General features: G+C 35.1%; 1 protein-coding gene across 6 annotated transcripts; it reads right to left on the bottom strand.

Annotated features, from left to right (window-relative positions):
• Positions 1-1,642: 1,642 nt before the first annotated feature.
• On the bottom strand, positions 1,643-20,711 carry CUNH4orf33 (chromosome unknown C4orf33 homolog). Of its 6 annotated transcripts, none has more exons than XM_027103715.1 (7): positions 20,588-20,711; positions 11,679-11,868; positions 9,201-9,261; positions 6,781-6,832; positions 6,447-6,646; positions 4,432-4,586; positions 1,643-1,775 (listed from the first exon to the last, which is right to left on the bottom strand). In XM_027103715.1, exons 1-6 carry the CDS (start codon positions 20,600-20,602, stop codon positions 4,481-4,483), a joined length of 624 nt encoding a protein of 207 aa, XP_026959516.1. In that variant the 5' UTR covers positions 20,603-20,711; the 3' UTR covers positions 1,643-1,775; positions 4,432-4,480. The 6 variants fall into 6 exon arrangements, with proteins under 6 accessions (XP_026959516.1, XP_026959517.1, XP_026959518.1 ...); XM_027103716.1 differs by lacking the exon at positions 1,643-1,775 and adding an exon at positions 15,712-15,921 and having other exon boundaries at positions 3,826-4,586; positions 20,588-20,688; XM_027103717.1 differs by lacking the exons at positions 1,643-1,775; positions 20,588-20,711 and adding exons at positions 15,712-15,921; positions 20,303-20,488 and having other exon boundaries at positions 3,826-4,586.
• Positions 20,712-20,951: the final 240 nt, after the last annotated feature.

Here is a 20,951-nt window from a genome sequence, read left to right as displayed (position 1 = left end):
AACTTATTTTTTCTGTGGCAAAAGTTTTTTTAAGGTTGAAAAAGAAGTATTTGGGGGCTAAAAATAAAAGTATATTTCCCTCTGGACTGTGACTTAGTTTACTGGAGCTGAGAAAACACATGAGAAAGTACCTGAATAAATACATGCACAGTGTAATCTATTTACGTGGCGAGAAGAGAGGATCTGATAACTATAGTGAACAATTCACAACCCAGCAAGGAAATGCATTTATGCATATCTTAAACAAAGAAATGATATTCTTTCATGGTCCTAAAGTGGAAAAACAAATTTGAAACAGCTATTACAAACACCCACTCTCAAATACTAAGTTTCTATAGGGTGCATTGTTTGTATCTGACTAATGGATAAATTTTCCCTGAACTGCATGTTCCTTTCCAAAGAAAATGTTTAACATAATGTGTTTTTGCTTGCTTGGTATTAGAAGAAGGAAAATATTTCTTATCTAAAGAAAAGAAAGTCAAGAGATATTTTCAAAGCATCTAAACAGATAAAAAGAAGATACATATTAGGTTTCAGATAGCTCACAAAGTGCAACATCCAAATTCAATCTTTACTATGGTTTTGATTGTATCTAGGATATTTGTGCTTTACTTTGCTTAACTTTATTATAAAGTTATCGTTTATATCTGAACCTTTGATGCAGGTACTCCACATTCTCATTAACTCTTAGTATTGTCAGTCATTTCCAATTTTAGCCATCGTGTGAATTTTTAATTTTGGTTATTTAGTGGTATCTTGTTGTGTTGTTGTTTTTTTTTTGTTTGTTTGTTTTGCGGTATGCGGGCCTCTCACTGTTGTGGCCTCTCCCGTTGCGGAGCACAGGCTCCGGCCGCGCAGGCTCAGTGGCCATGGCTCACGGGTCCAGCCACTCCGCGGCATGTGGGATCTTCCCGGACCGGGGCACGAACCCGTGTCCCCTGCATCGGCAGGCGGACTCTCAACCACTGCGCCACCAGGGAAGCCCCTTGTTGTGGTTTTAGTTTCCATTTCCTTGGTGATAAGGGAAGTTGAGAACATTGCTATACTTTCTACTTATTGCCCTTTTATATATTTTCCTCTGTGAAGTGTCTGTTCAAGTCTTTTGCTCTTTAATTGGCTTGTCCTTTTATTACTGATTTGTAGGCATCCTTTATGTATTCTGGGAAGAGTCCTTTATCAGATATATCTATTTTAAATATTTTATCCCAATCTGTGGCTTGCCTCTTCACTATCTTTTTTTCCTAATTCTTTTTTTTAAATTGAGGTATAGTTGATGTACAATATTACATAAGTTTCAGGTGTACAACATAGTAATTCACAATTTTTAAGGTTATATTCCATTTGTTGTTATAAAATATTGGCTATATTCCCTGTGTTGCATAATATATCCTTTTAGCTTATTTATTTAATACATAGTAGTTTGTACCTCTTAATCTCCTACCCCTAACTTGATCCTCCCCCTTTCCTCTCCCCACTGGTAACCACTAGTTTGTTCTCTGTGAGTCTGTTCATTTTTTGTTATACAGTAAGTCACCCATATACCAATCTTCAAGTTGCAAACTTTCAAAGATGCAAACGTGCCCAGAGAAAGGACGAAGACAGACAGAGGAAGAAGTAACTGAAGAACCGAAGAGATTCATGATGCAGGAAATGACAAGGGGATTTTCTTTGTTTGAGGAGGCACTGTTATTTTTTGAGGCACAGGAACCGAATGTAGAACATTACACGAAGGTTGCAGCAGCCGTTCAGGATGCAGTCCAATGCTACCGTGTCATCTATGACGAGAAAAAAAGAGCTACTACCCAGACATCACTGGATCATTTTTTCAAGCAGGTAAATAGAATTGAGTCCAGCAAGGAACCAGAACCTGTGCCATCCATGTCAGGCATGAGTGAAATTGAAGCTTGCCCTCCGTCTCCTATTGCTGTCGATCCTTCAGCTCTACCATCTCCCACCTCCTCTCCTTCCTCCAATCAGTAACTCTTCTTGCCTGTTCACTCGATGCCAGCCCCTGTATGCCACCTGTTGTACTGTACTACTGTACTTTTCAAGGTACTGTACTGTAAGATTAAAAATGTTTTCTTTTTGTTTGTTATGTATTATTTGTGTGAAAAGTATTATAAACCTATTGCAGTACAGTACTATATAGCCAATTGTGTTAGTCGGGTACCTAAGCTAACTTCGTTGGATTTATGAACAAATTGGACTTATGAACACGCTCTCGGAACAGAACTCGTTCGTATATAGGGGACTTACAGTGTATTCACTAGTTTGTTTTATTTTTTAGATTCCACATATAAGTGATATCATACAGTATTTGTCTTTCTCTGACTTTTTTCACTAAGCATAATGCCCTCCAAGTCCATTAATGTCATTGCAAATGGCAAAATTTCCTTCTTTTTTAAGGCTGAGTAGTATTCAACTGTATATATGTACCACATCTTTATCCATTCATCTGTTGATGGACACTTAGGCCTGCTTCCATATCTTGGCAACTGTAAATAATGCTGCTATGAACATTGGGGTCCATGTACATTTTTGAATTACTGTTTCCATTTTTTTTCAGATATAGATACCCAGGGGTGGAATTGCTGGACTGCCTCTTTGCTTTCTTAAATGGAAGCTTTTGACAAACAGAAATTTTAAATTTTGATGAAGTTCAATTTCTCATTTTTTTTCTTTTTTAGTGATTTTTATGTCCTGTTTGAAAAAAATCTTTGTCTACCCTTGAATGTGAAGAGTTTTTCTAGAACTTTTTTCATTTCACCAGTCACATTTAGGTTAATTTTCCTGTAGGTTGTTAGGTAAGTTAATTTCTTTTCATGTTTTTCCAGTTATTCCAGCACAATTTGTTGAAAAGACTACCCTTTCCCTTTGTCAAAAACCAATTGACTATATGTAGTTCTTTTTCTGGTTTCTCTATTCTGTTCCATTGATATATTTGTCTAAATCTATGCAAGGTCATATTTTCTTCATTATTGAAGCTCAATAAGTCTTAAAGTCAGGTAGTACAAGTCCTCCAACTTTGTACTTTTTCAAAATTGTTTTGGCTATTTCAGGTCCTTTGCATTTCCATATAAAATTTGAATCAACATGTCAATTTCTACCAAAAAAAAAGCCTTCTGGATTTTTTTAAATGGGATTGCATTGAATCTATAGATTGATTTGTGGAAACAAATTAGGCAGTTTATATTTTCTCTTTATAAAGAAATCTGTAGGTAGCAGTCCAGATATGACATGTTACTCTATTGTGCTGTTTGGAACCCAGGCTCCTTTATCTTGCTACTGAGCTATTCTTGGGTTGTCTCCTCATTAACACAATGGAGCAAGCATGTTACCTCGGGTATCAATTCTATAATTCAGGAAAAAGGGAGAGGGAAGGCAAAGGACAAAAGGTACATGGCAGCAGAGTCCTTCATCTGTGAGGCATCTTTTCTTGAAGGCCCATCTAACACTGTATACGTAAATCTCGTTGACCTAAACTGTTTTACAGTGCCATTTCTACCTGGAAAGGAATATGAGTAAATGTAGTTTTTGAGAAAATCCCCTAAAAATTCAAGCTATATAAGAGTTAGCAAAGAAGAAGAGGAAAAACTATATCGCTGGGTAGGCAACTAGGTATCTGTACAAGTAATAAAGGTTCTTCTTCTGTAAGACTGCTAATCTCTGAGTTAAGAATGGTGGTAAAGGACCAGGTTTGGTGGAGAAGTTCATAGATAATCTACTAGATGGCTTCAAGCTATGAATTATAACACAAAAATTGAAAATTATGGACCAGGAGTGTTTGATGTTTGTAAAATAAAATGAAGACATTTTGACATCTTGTTTAACAGCATTAAGAAAATGTCATTTATTTGCAAATGAAAGCAGAATCTGTTGGCCGAATTCAAGATTACTTCATTCCACTTTCTTCTACAGAAGAAAAGTAGTCATAAGACAGGAAATACAGCTAATTAAATAGCACATGTATTTTAATAATGCCTTAACAGATGTGCACCTCCTGTTCAACTGAAATATGTCATTGTTTTCTATTCATTTCAAAAATGGACAGAGGAGTCTGAGTAAAGAATTATTATACACTACTATGGAGTTCAAAAATGTACAAATAAGATGTTCAGTCATAAGCTGGCTGAGGTTTAGGGGAGTGGGAAGAGAAATACTGATTTTGGTTGACAGAGTCTGGGATATGTGGGTTGATGGTGCTGCAAGGCAGATGGTAGAGCCCCTTGGCATGATGGCTCCTGGACTAAGTGACTCCAAGAAACATTTTCACTTTATAGATAAAATCATACATGAACTTTCTACTTTCTTGTTAATTCATACACAATTTGCCACAGAGATACTACATACTTTCACTGACCTCTATGAAATATTTATTGTTGAAATGTGTTCATGGTGTCTTGAAAGAGATTATACTTATTATTAGTTTACCTTAAAAGGTATAGAGAAGAAATGATTGATGTGGTCATCTACTATACTCCTACACATCAGGTTTCTCTATTAGCCACAGGTCTGACTCTGGTTGTTTCCACTCTTCTCCAAGCAGTGTGTTAAAACTGAAAGGCTTGAAGTATTCCAGATGATGGCTAAATGCAAAGAAAAAGCTGGCTGGAATTGAAATGAATTATGCATTTATGAAAAAGCTGTCCTGAAGGGCTATTGATTTTGTTATATCTGTTATAGGACATTCTATTTTAAGAATATCAAAGGTAAGATGTATTCTACATGTACAGTTTTCTCACTCTAGCAATCATTCAACTCTGAAAATATTCACCCATATCTGAAAGCACTCTCCTTTCAGTTCTGCAGATAGCTCCCTCACAGCTGAAGGGAGAAATAAAAACCAACCCTGAAAACCTGACTCATTCCTTCTAGCCTTAAACAAATCATATTATACTCTTACAGATGTTTTCATATTCAAACTTTGATGATTTATATCAGTTATGTAAATAACTGTTTTTTTTAAAGGTTTCAGCTCAACAGATTAAAGAACAGACTCCTTTGCCAAAGCAAGGCAGGTTTATGTAAAAGAGGGTTAATTCTAGTTCTTTTCTTTCTAGGAAAACCATTTAACCATTAGGAAGCTTTCTATTGTGGTTTAATGAGAGAAAGGTTAGCTAACGTGCTGCAATGGAACTCTGCTCTGTAGGAAATCACTCTGCCCTAGCCAATGGCATAATCATACTTTTACCTAGAGTAAGCCTCCGATAACCTATACATAGGAAGCCTGAATACAGGAATACATTAGCTTGTGAAGAGCCAGAGAAACATGCCATCTTGATATGTGAGCCCTGGGTGAGTTACATCTAGATTCCTGTCCTACTCTGTCCATCTGACCTACTCTGTCCATCTTAGTCAACCCAGATTAAGCAGTTAAGAAAACGACAGTGAAGGATAAGAGAAAGAAAGGGAGAAAGAGGCTTTTCCTAGAAAAGCAAGGGGAAAAGGGAAAAATGCATCTGGCAGAATAAAGGAATAAGCTAGAAGAGATAAAAAGTCAAGTACAGCGGAGTAAGAGCACGACAGGAAGGGCAAGGGAGAAGGAGAACAGTGCAGCACTTTCCAAGGGTGAAAAGGCAGCGAAATCTGTGTACCAGATTACAAAGCCCACTACGATGTCTCTGTTAGGCTTTTCTAAATACGCAGACTCACAGACTATGTTGGCCACTTGAGTACGCGCTATAGCTGTAGTGCGGGAATCTCAGCTTGCCCCAGGACAGAGGCTGGCTTTCCTCCCTGAGCTGGTAGTGTTTGCAGCAGTCCATGAAGGCTGGCCAGGGCTACATTCTCCTTAAGTGACAGCTTCAGGTGCAAAGAGATCAGACTCAAAATGGGAAAGCATAGGAGATCTCCTGGCTTGTATGCCCGCTGTCCAACAGGAGACCGTATTTCTTGCAATAACTCCCTAGGTATAGCTTCCAGGGTCCCCACAGAGAACATTACTGTTAAAGGGAAATCCCAAAGCTGTGCTGTCTCCATCTATGCTGCCTAGAAATAGAGCTGACATTTTTATCCTCATGAGGTTACCAGGAGAAGAGAACTAGAGAGTTGACTTAATGTCAGATTCTCAAGCAGCAAGGGGAAAGGATTTGCTCTTTGCAAAACCCTTTGCTCACACCAGGAAAAACAGATGCCTCTGGCCATTTCGCTCTGAAAGGGATCATAAATAAACTTACAACCACACTTCTATGCCAGTTGTAGTAATACTCACTAAGCAAGACTTTTCTCACACTGCCATGGAAATCTAAGTGCTCTACTGACAGCAGTGAGAGAGACTATGTTTGTCCAAAGTCAGTCTGCCAGATACTCACTGAAGACCATCAGGACACATAGAACTCTACTTGGTGCTTTTACATGTGTCTTCTTTGACCAAAAAATGTTACTACTACTCTACCAAGAATTAATTTTTTAAAAACTGTTATAGTTGGGACATATTTTCTACTTACAAATCAGGTTTTTGTCCTTGCTGCAGCTCATGTGGAAGTACAGGGTAAAGAGCTTCATAGCTTCTTTTATCTTTTGATCCATGAATTGCAAATGAATTGAATTTTGTCACATTTGGTGGAAAATAACTCCAAGGAAGATAAGCTCTACCTTCCCATTTTGTCTCTCCTCTGGACGCTTTGAATGATAGATCAAGTTCTTGCTACAGAAACAACATGTGAAACACAAAAGGTAAATTCATATTTATAGTAATATTTAAATATGTATATATTAACATTAAAAAATCTATCTATCTTATACACTTAAGGATTTTGTCTCATATTTTTATTTACTTACTTTCCACACATTTCTTTTTCCAGAGAGTAAAAGCACCAAATGCTGTCCATGGCTGTCAAAATTAAAATTCTTCATGAGTGTTTGAAATAAACAATATTTTCTTCACTATCCTTCATATCTGCCATGTGTATGTTTGTAACTAAATTTCCAAATAATTAGAAGATGCAATATGAATATTGGATAATTACAGGGACAGCCAGCGTGTTCAGTTACTTAAAAATGGCTTCTTTGAGTTTAACACTTTCCAGGCAATTGCCGTCAAATGCATAAAGCTACACATGTTCAGACTCCTTTTTATATTCTTTAAATAGGAAACTATATGAAATACTTCAATTGGTTAGATGCTCCAAAGTATGCAAAAGGGGCGGGGTATCTGGAGTTCATAATAAAACTCGTTCCAAAAATGAAAGTATCCTAAGGGAAGCTGGCACCAATTTCCAGGTCAAAATCCAACAAACATATTAAAGGTTATTTCTATAAGAAAACTGTCTTGAAGCTCATTAGGAAGATGGAAGATAAAAATATAGATTGTCTAAAACTACTTAACAGGTTGAAGACTTTAATTTGTAACTATTTTCTCATACAACTGTCCTCGACCTATCTGCCTGCTGTGTTTTCCTGCTTTCAACCATTAGTTCTGACACTGATGTCACATCTTCAAGGAGAAGCACAACATACTCCCAAAAGAAAATTCTAATAAGAGAGCATAGTTGGGATTATCCATGTCAGTCAGAATCAAAGGATTTCAAATAGTTACATGAAGCAAATTTACGGTCTCTGGAAAAGACTGTATCTAAACATTTTGACACAGATGGTCTGTTGGGAGCTTTTCAGGAAGGATTTCCTTCAAGAAACTAGTCTAACAGAAAACAAGTATTCTTTTCCACTTAAAAGTTCTCTGCTTCCTTTTATTGTTATTATGCAACCTTAAGAATACCCTAAGAACAATAAAAGTTCTTAAAAATTCAAACAAACATATTCAAGTTGCTTTCCTAGAGGTTAACTGTCACAGGAGTTGATTGCCTGAAGCAAAACCATGATTCTTGATTATTAACTGTCCTGATGTATCTAAAAACAAACTTTTAGAATTTATTAATTTTATACATTATGGTTATTGAATAATTTCCTAACAAAAGATAATCTAATTATCTGATGTATCTTATGCTAAGTCATCACTTCATAAAAATAAACTGATATTATCATCTAAAAATTTAAACTAAGAATGTAACTTTAGAATTCTAGCAGATTCAAGTTCTTGACTATCTTCTAGACAAGTTGTAAACCTATTTGCCTTAGCTTCCTCACGTGTATGGTGAAATTTTCTTACCTCACATTACAGTTTATGAGAATTAATCATATTTTTCAATAAAAGATTTTGGCATGTTAGTTGAAGGGTAACAAAGATATACAATTACTCTTCTGAAAAATATAATTGTGAACAGCTATATTTTCCACACTAGCATTAGCAAGAAATCAAAATAAGGGAAAAGAAAATGATATCTAAAATCTCATTGAAATCAATTGTTTGGGACTCTGCTCAGTCTACAAAAGGACAAAGGCTACTAGATAACAGATGCTGAGAAGTATTTAAATGTCATTTTAAATGAGTAATGGAAATATAAAGAAATATTTCATTACTAAATATTAACTTAAAATTTCTTATAATTTAGATAACAGGTAGGTATAGATTTACTTTTTGACTTCTACAGGAAAAAAACTGCCAACCAGGTAGAGAGTTCCCAAGGACCAGTTAAATTTGTACAAAAAGAGTCCAAGGTTAATATTTTTCGTAAGTCTAGGAAAAGCCATGTGTGATTTAGTTTTTATCCTTGGCACTGAACATAAAGTGACATAGTATACACTCAGTAAATGAACGATAAATAAAGGAAGGAATACATGAATACATAATTATGTAATATATAAAATTAAAGTTTAATCTAGTTATTAAAAGAATCCCCTAAAAGAAACATTTTCATAAAGTAGTTCACTTCGTTATATCTATATGCCTCCCTTTATTTCTAAATAGTTAATATATAATAATGCAAATTTAGAGTAAATAATGAATATGCCTCTCTTTATTTCTAAATAGCTAATATATAACAATGCAAATTTACAGAGTAAATAATGAAAGAGTTTTATACTAATTTTTCATTTTGCAAAAACACCTTCAAATTTATTAGAAAACCAACTACATTAGTGAATTGAAAATAGTATCAACATAATATTTTTAAAACCTTATATATTCTACATTATACATTTACTTGAAAATAAGGAATTATATATAATTCAGATTAATTCAAATTAGCATTCTGACTAGTTAACTAGAATTAGTGAGCTTTTACTATATCCATGATTTATAATTAGAAAATAATGTGTTCAAAATATGTAGTAGTGAGTTAGAAGAAATATTTTATACTTACGGACAAAGTTCAACTTCTAAATACTGTTCAGTTACGTCATTCAAGAAAAATGCTTCCACAACTTTTGAAAACAGAGATATGACATATTGAGAAACTTAATTTTGCTTCAATAATAAATAATTTGTTTATACCTTTAGAATATAAAGTGAATCAATGCATTATTTTTAATTAAAGCTATATCACCACTAGGAAAAGGGGAAAATAAAATAAATAGACATTGCCTGGAAGAAAAAAGTACATAGAAAATAAATCATCATTTTTCCCCCATATCAGATTGCCATAAAATAAAAATATTAATGAAGCCTAGTGCTGGTGAGGTTGTAAAGAAATGAACATATCACACAGACTCTGAGCTAGTTATCTTCTTCTAGGAATTTATCCTAAGGAAATAATCACACAACTGAAAAAGAAGTTAGATGCTATTCATCAAAGTACAGTATTACTCAAAAAGAAATGGTCTAAATTGTTATCTCCTGTTATGTAAATAAATATCCTATTATATAGGAGACCTGTTAAATAAATTATGGAATCTGTGTATTCCATGTAATAGAATATAATGCAGTCATTAAAATAAAATATACAGTTAAATATTTTTTGATACAGGAAGATATCCATGATATTTGGTAAGTAGGCTGCAGAGCAATAACCAAATGCACATGAAACAAAAATGTGCACATATGCCTGTGCCTAGATGCCTGCAAAACATGCACAAGAATGTTATGGTTGGTTATCTCTGACAGGTGGAATACAGGTTGAGTGATTTCTCTTTATAATTTCCTGAAATTTTCTGAGCATGTTTATTTAAAAAACTGTATAATTATAAAAGTGACACGTTTCTTTTAAATTATTAAAAGAACATAAACATATATCTAAGTAAAAAGTCAAAGTCCTTTTCTTCCCACTTTGCTCTAAAACCTATCAGACTTCTTCTGTCCTTCCATAATCTATTTTACCTGCATAGATTAAAAAAATATATATGGAATCATTTTCTGATTACAACTTGCTTTTTTCACACACACACACACACACACACACACACACACAAACTGTACAGCATATAGATACCTAATTCTTTTTAATTACTGCATAGTATTCTTCTATAGAATGTTATGATTTATTCACATAATTCTTTATTGATAGACATTTAGGTTGTTTCTAGTTTTCCATGTGTTATTTTTATAATAATAAGATATAGATATAGCCCCATCCACAACTCAGAGTCTTACTGTTCCTTTTGAAGTCTTTTACCTATGGCAAGGATGGTAGGATGAAGAAGAGATAATAAATGAGAGAAACATTTAGGAGGTGAAACTGACAGGACTTAACAAATAAATCCAAATATGGAGATTGAGAGAGAAGGATATCTTGGAAAGATCTCACATTTCTACATTTGGTGATTCGATGTATTATAGTGCTATTGATTGAGATTGGGCAATTAGTGAAAGAAGCAAGTTTATGAGAGAAGTGGATGAGTTGAGTTTAGGACTTGTTGAGTTTGGTGTCTATAGTACCTCCAGTAGATAACTCACATTAGTGTGTACACCAACAGGAAGCTGGTATATACAAGTTCTAGAACAATAAAAGACAACATATGTTTAACATATGATAGATTAACACTGACAAAATGCATACTATATAGATTGTACAGAGAAAGTAGATGTTAGTATGGACTAGAAGAGTCATCAAAGGTTTCTTTGAAGAAATGAAACCTGAATTAGACCTTGAACGATGTGCATTAGAGGCAGGGGGACTCGAATGAGAAAAGGTACATGAGTGAGAATATGCACGCATGAGACTATCAGCCTTTTGGAAGTCAAGAACTTTTGGTTTAATTTGATAGCTTGATTCAGGAGTACCCTGGAAGCTTATGGGAAGGGTTTGAACCTTATCTTAGGGACAGGAATGATTTGTAATCTAGGAAATGGCATCATAAAGATTATTTAAGAAAGATAAGTTTGGTGGCTTAATTAGGATTCATTAGAAGGTGATCATACAGCAAACCTGAAACTGGAATTTCATGGCCGGTCTTTTAGCCCTCACTTAATGTGTGAGATTACTTGCCAGTATAAAATAAAAACTACATTTCATGTTTAAGTTAATGGTGTTTTCATAATAAGTGAAACACCCCAAAGCTTCCATAAAGAAGGTTTATAAGGTTAAAGTGGCAATTTGAAGATACTCAAAAACAAAACAAATGCTGAACTCAGAATAGGTAACAGAAGTAAAGGAAGGAAATATAGCAGCAATTAAAAAATCTGGATTTGTAATTGCCATTTTTCACTGTTCTAGTTATATAGTCGAAGTCACATAGGTAACGTGAAAAAGTCAAGAGTGCGAGATTGGTAGGAAATATCAGAAACTGCACATGTCAGTTGCTCAGAAGCACTCACTTCCTTACAGCAAGATAAAATAATAGTTCTATGAAAGGTTATTATAAAAAGATTTATGTCTGCAATAAAATACAGGACTTCCACTTACCTTCATAATCCCACAGTTCATTGAAAGGCTTTCCTGGTTCTCCTAGTGGGGCTGGAGGATCATTGAAAAATGGAGCACTGACTTCCATCATCACTCCTCTATCACCTGGATTCAGCCTGACAAACACTGGCTCATGCTTCACTGGAAAACCATCCCAAGTGTGTTCAATTTTAAAATCCATTTGAAGACTCTAATGGGAAAAAATATTAAAAAAAAAAAACCTCTTTAACAATTTACAAATGTTTCCTTTAGAAAGAAATGAAATGAAAATTTCAAAGCCAAATTTCAAAGGTAGGAAGGCAGCAGAGTGACAAGAACAAGGTTCTGAGAGTCAAAAGGCCATTTGTGTTATGGTAAATCATGGACATGGAGTTCTATTATAAAATAGGTAGTTGGATCCTAAAAGCTTTAAGACTTTAAGTCTAGATCCACCTCGAGTTACCTACTAAAAAGTGTATCAAAATAGTTTTTAAGAACTGTAATTAAATCCACTGCAAACTGTTCATGTATTTAACAACTCTAAGCACTATGAGTTTATATGCCATCCTTTGTCTTATTGTAAAATGTGCAGATGAATTACTGGATCCCCTGGGAATCAAGATCTTTATAGTAAAATTCAATTTGATTTTTCAAAATCTCTGTAAATGAGTGTAAGCATTGCTGTTAGCACCTGTTCTTTTGGCTAAAACTTTTCTTTTTGGGGTGGGAGTGGAGGGGTCTTCAACCATTTGAAGGCAGGCAGAGTTTAATATTGTCTTCCCTAGTCTCAGGGTATGGTTTTTCTTAGCCTTTTCAATTTTTGATATTTCAAGTGTTAAATGACCATTTGCTTGGTTAATCCCTTTTCTCCAACTGAAATATGGGAACAAAATCTGCTATCATTTAAACTATGAAATAGACTAAGTACATCTGATGCAAGCAGTACTTGCATTTTAAATTGTTACTCTAAGGATTAAATGGAAGGACACAGTATTATATTAATAAAATTATGTTTTGTTGAACACTATGGATCAAACACTTTATAAACATTATCTCATTTAATTTCACAAAAACTTGTAGAGGAACTATTATTATCCTCATTACAAACAAAGAAACAGACTTGTCCAAGGTCAAATAGCTAATAAATCAAGAAATAAATCAAGAAACTGAACCAATGTCAGCCATGCTTTCCCAGACTTTGGTACTGAAAACCTAAGTCTTTCTACTGGTTCTTTCTGCCTTTTTCTCCTAAGATTTCTTTGAATATTGCCTGGAAATTACTGCAAGAAATATCAGCTAGACTTCCACTAGTAGGGAAGAGTGCCATGGCTGACATGCCCAAGGGTAGAATGTAATTTTGGCTTTTTGCATAAAATGACCTTAGTTTCTTATCAGAACAACAAATTTATTAATTTGCTTAAAGAACACTCACGTCAATCTAAGCATGCATAATATAACAAAATCAACCTCAAAATTATAGGCCTGCTCCCTAGTTCACAATCTAATCTAAAGATGATATGGACCCAGACAGAGACAATTGATTTTCAGCTCCCTTGGGACACTTAGGATTGTGGAGGCTTTACCCCCACCACCTTTCAATTTTCATTGTTTGCACACGTGCTCATATGAAGTAGAGACAATTCGTTTATTAATGTCTTTTACAAACTGGGCTAGTGGGCATCCATGCAGCATTCCATTCCCTGCCACTCTCTGTTGCCCATACACTGCTGTTTTGATTCACAGCACTTACATTACATGACATATTGTACTTGTTTTATTTTCTCCGCATCCCTAGCTAGAATGCCTGTACGTAACAGGAACTTATTATTTATTTGTGGAGTGAATAACTGTTCTAGTCTCTGGATCTAAAATTTCATGATTCTAAGATTTTATGCAGGAGAAATCAACTGTTAGTGGTATCACTACCTCTTTCAACACTATATACTAGAACAATGGCAAATAACTAAGATAAGACATCATATCTAGAAACTTCCTTTCAAATTAGTTTATCAAAGGTTTATTAGCTACTCACTCTGTTTCAGGCACCATAGCAGGTGCTGGAGAAATAAAGTGTAAGAAAGTCTGTGGGGAGTTGGGGATGATTCTCACGTAGCTAATCAACCAGGACTCATGTCCTAACCGACCAGATCCATTAGCAGTTGGTTCATTTTGCACTCCAATTTAATAAAGTTGGATCCCTACACCAAATTAAGCTTTAAATGAATCAATGATATAAACATAAAAATCAAACCAAATAAAATCAAGAAAGTAAAAATCGGGAGGTTGTTTTTAAAAGATGATCTTAGAGCAGAAAAAGCCTTTTAAGATATAATCCCAAACCCAGAAGACATTAAAAAACAAACACTGATATATTTGGCTATATAAACATTTTTTAAGAAAAGCAAAAATCTGCCTTCCTCCACCAAAAAAACCCATTACAAAATCAAAGACAGTTTGGGAAAAAATACCTGCAACTCATAGTTCAGACAAATAACTAAATTCTTTAATGTTTAAAGGGCTCCTAGAAATCAATAATGAAAAGATCACCACAACAAAAAAATGGGTAAAGATATGAATAGTCAGCTCACAGAAAGAAAATGCAAAATGTTCAGTTTCATTAATAATGATAGAAATGCAAATTAAACAACAATAAATTACTATTTTCCCCTTAGATTGTCAAGAATCAGAAAGTTTGATAAAATGCTGTGATAATGAGGACGCTGAGAAACAATCAGTATATTGCTGTCGGGGCATAATTTGCACAGACTGTCAAGAGCAATCCCTCAATATCTATCAAAATAAAAAATGCAAATGACCTCTGACTCAACAATTCTAGTTCTACGAGTTATTACACCTGTATACATTCAAAAAGACATAAGTTATAAAGATATCTACTGTAGTATTGTTTAGAATAACAAAATATTATAAGCAACTTAAATACCTATCAGTAGAGAACTAGTAAATAAATTATGCTATATCTTACAAGGAAATACCACACAGCAGTTAAAACGAGTGAGGCAGCTCTATATATACAACTAAAATATATTAGGTGAAAAAAGCAAGGTGCAAAAAGTACACATTTACTTAATAAAAAGGAAGAATATTTGCATACATGCTTGTGAATGCATATACTATCTCAGGAAGCATATACAAGAAACCAGTGTGGCAGTGGTTGCCTCTTTGGAGGGGATTATCTGCCTGAGAAAGCTGAGGAAGCAAGATTTACTTTCAACTGTATCCGTTTTTTTAAAATCTATTTGAAGCTTATACTATGATAGACATGCATTTATTCAAAAATAAATTATTAAAAATGTTTTAAAGTCTAATTTTAAGCTGGATCTCTCAAACATTATAGTGACGACCTCTTTTCTCCCTTATGTTACATATGCTGAACATTTCTAAAAAGTCAGAATGAATATTAGGAATATTATTAAAAGAATATATTCATTCAAGGTGAACACCATTCTATTATACAATTTTTATGTTGGCTGTGTAAACTTTCTTAAAAAGAATGTTTATTATTAATCTGTACTTTTCCACATTTTAACTTCTATTCTTCAAATTATTCTTTCATCAAAAAAAGTCGAAAATGATTATTTTCATGTTTTACTTGTACTATGGGAAGACCTTTAAAAGGAAGTGAAGGAAGAAAAAGGAGACGGAACCCCGGAGCATTAAGAGCCTAGAGAGCAAAAAAAAAAAAAAAAAAAAACCACAAAGGTTAAAAGAAGGAAGTTATGGAAAATACGTTCTCTCAACTGAACGTTTTGTGAGGAAAATTTCCAAATATTCTATTCACGAACGTTTGTTTTCAGTTTTCTACAAAACGATTTTTTTTTTTTTTCAGTTTGCATCTTCCCCGCCCCCACTCCCCGTCTCCCGCGTCCATTTAAGAGAGAAACGGAGAAAGGAGGAAGTTAGCCCGAAAGTGGGAGGAAACTGTGCCGCCAGAAGCAGCTGAAAAATAAGTTGCAAGAGAAAAAGCCAACAAGACTAGGAGAAGGTGGGAGGAACGACAGAGTGGAGAAAGCATTGACAAGGAGGGAACACAGACCGGGAGTCTCTTCTCGGGCCACCACTCGCTCGCTCCCTGCGGCCGAGGTCAAAAGACCTGCGGCTCCGCCCCGCTGCCCGCACGCTCTAGGGGAGGGACTTGGCGGACTGAAGCACAGAGACCTGTTGAAGGACCACCGCTGGTCCTTAAAGTCTGAAGACTTAAAAGTCTGAAGACTTTTAATCGTTCCACAGAAGTTTGAGCGGTTTTCTAGAGGAAGAAGGAAGGGTAACTCAGCAATATTTAAAATTGTTGCACAATTTAAAAATCAACTGTAAATCATAAGATTACAATAGAACACGTCTGGCAATAATTCACTTAATGTAACTAAAGGCTAACTGGCTATATAAGCAAAAATTGTAAATTATATTACACTAGCTGTAAATAATATTATCCTAGCTGCAAATTATATTATCCTATTGGGAGGTATAAACATAGTGGTCAACGATTCTAACATTGGCACCAGACTGCCTGGGTTCAAATCGAAATTCAGGCACTTTCCAACTGCGATCATCAGCAAGTTATTGTAAAAGGGATTTAAAAATAGCAACTACCTTACAAGGTTCTGTGAGGATTAAATGAGTTAATATACATATATTTAGAACAGTGCCTAGGGCATAGTAAGTACTAAAAAAAGATTATTATTATTAAAGTATATAGGTTTGCCTAAAGAAAACATTTATCTGTTCAAATCATTAAAATTACCTGTTTTTGAGGTGGTTTTCTTATAGAAAACTAGACTCTCAGACAGGATAGTCTGACCCTTGAGATCATGGAATATGGTTAAGTGCTCTAGAGATATGGTTCTGGTTGCTTCAGTCTTAACTAGCCCAGCAGTTTCAGCATCTATCAGCCTATTTTCTTTTTTAAATAGATCTTTATTGGAGTATAATTGCTTCACAATACTGTGTTAGTTTCTGTTGTACACCAAAGTGAATCAGCCATATGCATACATATGTCCCCATATCCCCTCCCTCCTGAGCCTCCCTACCATCCTCCCTATCCCACCCCTCTAGGTCATCGCAAAGCATGGAGCTGATCTCCCTGTGCTATGCGGCTGCTTTCCACTAGCTATCTATTTTACATTTGGTAGTGTGTATATGTCCATGCTACTCTCACTTCGCCCCAGCTTCCCCCTCCCATCCCGTGTCCTCAAGTTCATTCTCTATGTCTACATCTTTATTCCTGCCCTGCAACTAGGTTCATCAGTACCATTTATTTTTTTTTAAGATTCCATATATATGTGTTAGCATATGGTATTTGTTTTTCTCTTTCTGTATGACAGACTCTAGGTCCACCCACCTCACTACCAATAACTCAATTTTGTTTCTTTTTATGGCTGAGTAATATTCCATTGTATGTATGTACCACATCTTCTTTATCCATTCAGCTGTCGATGGACATTTCAGTTGGTTCCATGTCCTGTCTATTGCAAATAGTGCTGCAATGAACATTGTGGTACATGTCTCTTTTTGAATTATGATTTTCTCAGGGTATATGCCCAGTAGTGGGATTGCTGGGTCATATGGTAGTTCTATTTTTAAGGAAACTCCATACTGTTTTCCATAGTGGTTTTATCAATATACATTCCCACCAACAGTGCAGGAGGGTTCCCTTTTCACCACACCCTTTTCAGCATTTATTATTTCTAGATTTTTTGATAATGGCCATTCTGACCGGCATGAGGTGAGACCTCATGGTACTTTTGTTTTGCATTTCTCTAATAATTAGTGATGTTGAGCATCTTTTCATGTGCCTCTTGGCCATCTGTATGTCTTCCTTGGTGAAAAATCCATTTAGGTCTTCTGCCCATTTCTTAATTGGATTGTTTGTTTTTTTTGATATTGAGCTCCATGAGCTGTTTGTATATTTTGGAGATTAATCCTTTGTCTGTTGTTTCATTTGCAAATATTTTCTCCCATTCTGAGGGTTGGTTTTTGGTCCTATTTATGGTTTCCTTTGCTGTGCAAAAGCTTTTAAGTTTAATTAAGTCCCATTTGTTTATTTTTGTTTTTATTTCCATTACTCTAGGAGGTGGGTCAAACAAGATCTTGCTGTGGTTTATGTCAAAGGGTGTTTCTCCTATGTTTCCCTCTAAGAGTTTTATAGTGTCTGGTCTTAAATTTAGGTCTTTAATCCATTTGGAGTTTATTTTTGTGTATGGTGTTAGGCAGTGTTCTTCATTCTTTTACATGTAGCTGTCCAGTTTTCCCAGCACCACTTAGCCTATTTTCTTATTGTCTCTTTCACCCAAGGCAATGTGAAATTATTGTTTCTTTATAGGATAATAAATTAATAACTAAATCATGTATAAAGTATTAAACTTCTCACAAAAAGATAATAACTTAAAGAATTACAATGCTTCCAAATGGAATTGCTCTGTGTCCTAGTTGCTGAGAGTTACCAAAACTTTAATAGGATCTATGGGTTTAATTCAGCAAGGAGTCACTACACCTGAGTGTCACAGCTACTCTGAGAAGAGCACGCATATTCTACAGGTTTAAGTAAAGTTACTGTAATTTTCTCCCAGTCTGCAAGAGCAGATATCACACTGGGGTGTTGCCATTATTCAGATATTTTCAGTTAAAATATTAAGCTAAGCCATATGAAATTTTGGAAAAAATCAACAATTTCACATGGTTCAGCCTAAATATATTCTGCTTATTACATACTTTAAAAAACTTTCTTGGGGGAAAAACAACTTTTGTGTTTAACAGAATGATTATTTTTGTTTTATAAAAATCACTTTTGGTGGGAGAGGGAAATGGGGAGTTGTTGTTCCATAGGTACAGAGTTTCAGTCATGCAAGATGAAACCGTTCTAGAGATCTGCTGTACAGCAATGTGCATAGAGTTAACAATACTGTGCCTGACACTTTAAAAATTAAGAGTAGATTTCATGTTATGTATTTTTTACTACAATAATTATAATAATAAAAAGATAAGCTTAAAAAGAGAGATTGAATTTCTAGGCCATCCTTCTCTTGGTTGGTCAAATAAACATAATTATTAAGAGTTTTTAAAAAATCACTTTTTATGGCATTTAATAATATCAGACAATGTTAAAAAGAAGTTTTGATCCTAGCTTAAACTTCCAACTTTGTATTCTTCATGATGCTTTCCCCACAGTACTTGGTACCCAATGTCAATTTACTGCATACATTAATATTAGTGAAATCTATTAATTTTTAGGGCTTTCCTTATTGCAGAAATATATCAATATAAAAAACATGAATTAGTGACTAGATAATGGTTAAACACATACTAAGTACTTTTCTCTCCTTCTCATTCCTTGTACTCAATTACGGTAATAGATACTTCCTATGCACACACATTCTTTAAATTAATTCCTTCATCAGATACTTATTAAGTGCTCATTGTGTTCCAGGTGCTATGATGGAGCCTGGAGTCAAACTACAAAACAATATGATAGACACTGCAGGAAGCAGCATGAGGTAAGTACAAAGGAAGCACCTACCTTGGGGTAAGTGGGTAGAGAACAGAAGGGAAGCTTTAAGAAGGAAGAACACTAGAGTGGATAAAGATAAGTGAAATCATAGCAACTTTGTTTCTTACAGATGAAAATTATTTTGAAAGTACTTCATTAAAATTCAACCAGTAAAAATCTTGTAACCAAAAAAAAAAAAAAGCCACCAAGAAACAAACCACCACACCTCAAAACTGAAAAACTATATAGTTTCTATTGACCTTGACCATCTAGGCCAAATAATTCAAGTACAGAGATAAAAACTCCAATTTTGGATATTTAATTTTTGCAATGTGAAGACCACCTCATCATTTACATCCAGAAAGTACTGTTTGCTTTCACCCATACTAATATCTTATCAACTTCTAGTGTAAATGTAGAGTTAAGTTTATGACTACTTGTTTGGTGCCAAGTTAAATCACCCTATGACAGTATGCAAGGTTCAAATGTAGGGGAAGATACAAACAAGTCGTTGGGGAGTCAGAGAGACATTCCTGAAGAAAAAGCCACACACTGACTTCGAAAAAGAGTTGGGAGTTTGCACTTTCAATTTTTCCTTCCAACAAGTTTTTGTGTTAACTTCATGGCCACTAAAAACCAGATCAAGTTCAATCTTCACTAACTCAAAGCTAAATTAAAGTTTTTATAGTTATTAGATGTGCCTCCATATGTAACAACCAGTCTTTAGGGGAAGGTCTATCTCATTCTCTTAATAGTGAGTATGGAGAAAACCTGTAACAGGACTTCGACTACCTAACTGGATACAGCTGGACGCATTTAAAAAATTTCTTAATACATTCTGCTAACATTACTTTGTTTATATAACACTATAAGTACAAACAACAAAAACTTCTTAAACTGTTAAAAAGAAAGCTAAATCGACTACTTCTACCTGTCTATTTAGAAACTTTACCTCAACCCATAAAAACACATATTTGATTAAAAAGCACTAAAACTGGTGGCTGGCTTCAAGTTAACGTTTTGATTGCTGGGATTGAAATTTCCTCTAATGTTAACTTTTAAAAATAATGATGAGCTTTAAATCCAGACATAATCATTTTTTAAAGATGGGGATTGTAATCGGTATACAAATGTAAAGTTTTACCTCATTATTTCTTGCAAAAAATGTGAATTTGTCTTTCCATCTTTTTTTGAGGAATCAAAGTTATCTCTAAAGAAATAACTGCTGAATTTGCAGGATCTTTGGAGTACTTCTAACTACATGTCTTATTGCCACGCGGTTAACTAAACAACAGCTGTGTCCTTTCTCCAAAGACCCACGTACTTAGTTCCTGGGGATTACCAAATTCATACCCAGAATCCTCCACAGCTTTGGAGGTAGACTCTGAAGACGCCAGTCTGGGTTCAGACCGCAGACGCAGAAACCTACGTGCTTTCCAACCATCCGCTCTGGCCAGCGAGTTCTCCCAGTCCGGAAGTGTTAGGTAACAAAGATACGGGGGCATTTAAAATATGTAGTTAATGCCCTATGTTTACATTTTTGGGGTTTTCTTTTTTAAAAAGGAATAAAAGAAAAAAACAAAAAAAACCGCTGGGCCCAGCCATCCTAGGACACGGGCCTAGCAGCTTATCCGCCGCCACACAGGTGGCTCAGCCGGCTGTCACCCAGGTTTCCACAGCTCCGCCCATCGCTTGACAGACAACCAATAGCGTGAGAGAACTCCAGGAAGCGCGATTACGTAAACGCAGACGTCTGCGTGATGACGCAGGCGGCGTCACCGTCTCCAAGGAGC

This window comes from Aethalodelphis obliquidens, unplaced genomic scaffold (genome assembly GCF_003676395.1).
Source record: "Aethalodelphis obliquidens isolate GAN/ISIS:26980383/991018 unplaced genomic scaffold, ASM367639v1 scaffold6, whole genome shotgun sequence".
Lineage (NCBI taxonomy): Eukaryota > Metazoa > Chordata > Mammalia > Artiodactyla > Delphinidae > Aethalodelphis > Aethalodelphis obliquidens.
The sequence above is the reverse complement of the archived record's forward strand: the minus strand, read 5'-3'. Positions and strand labels throughout refer to the sequence as shown.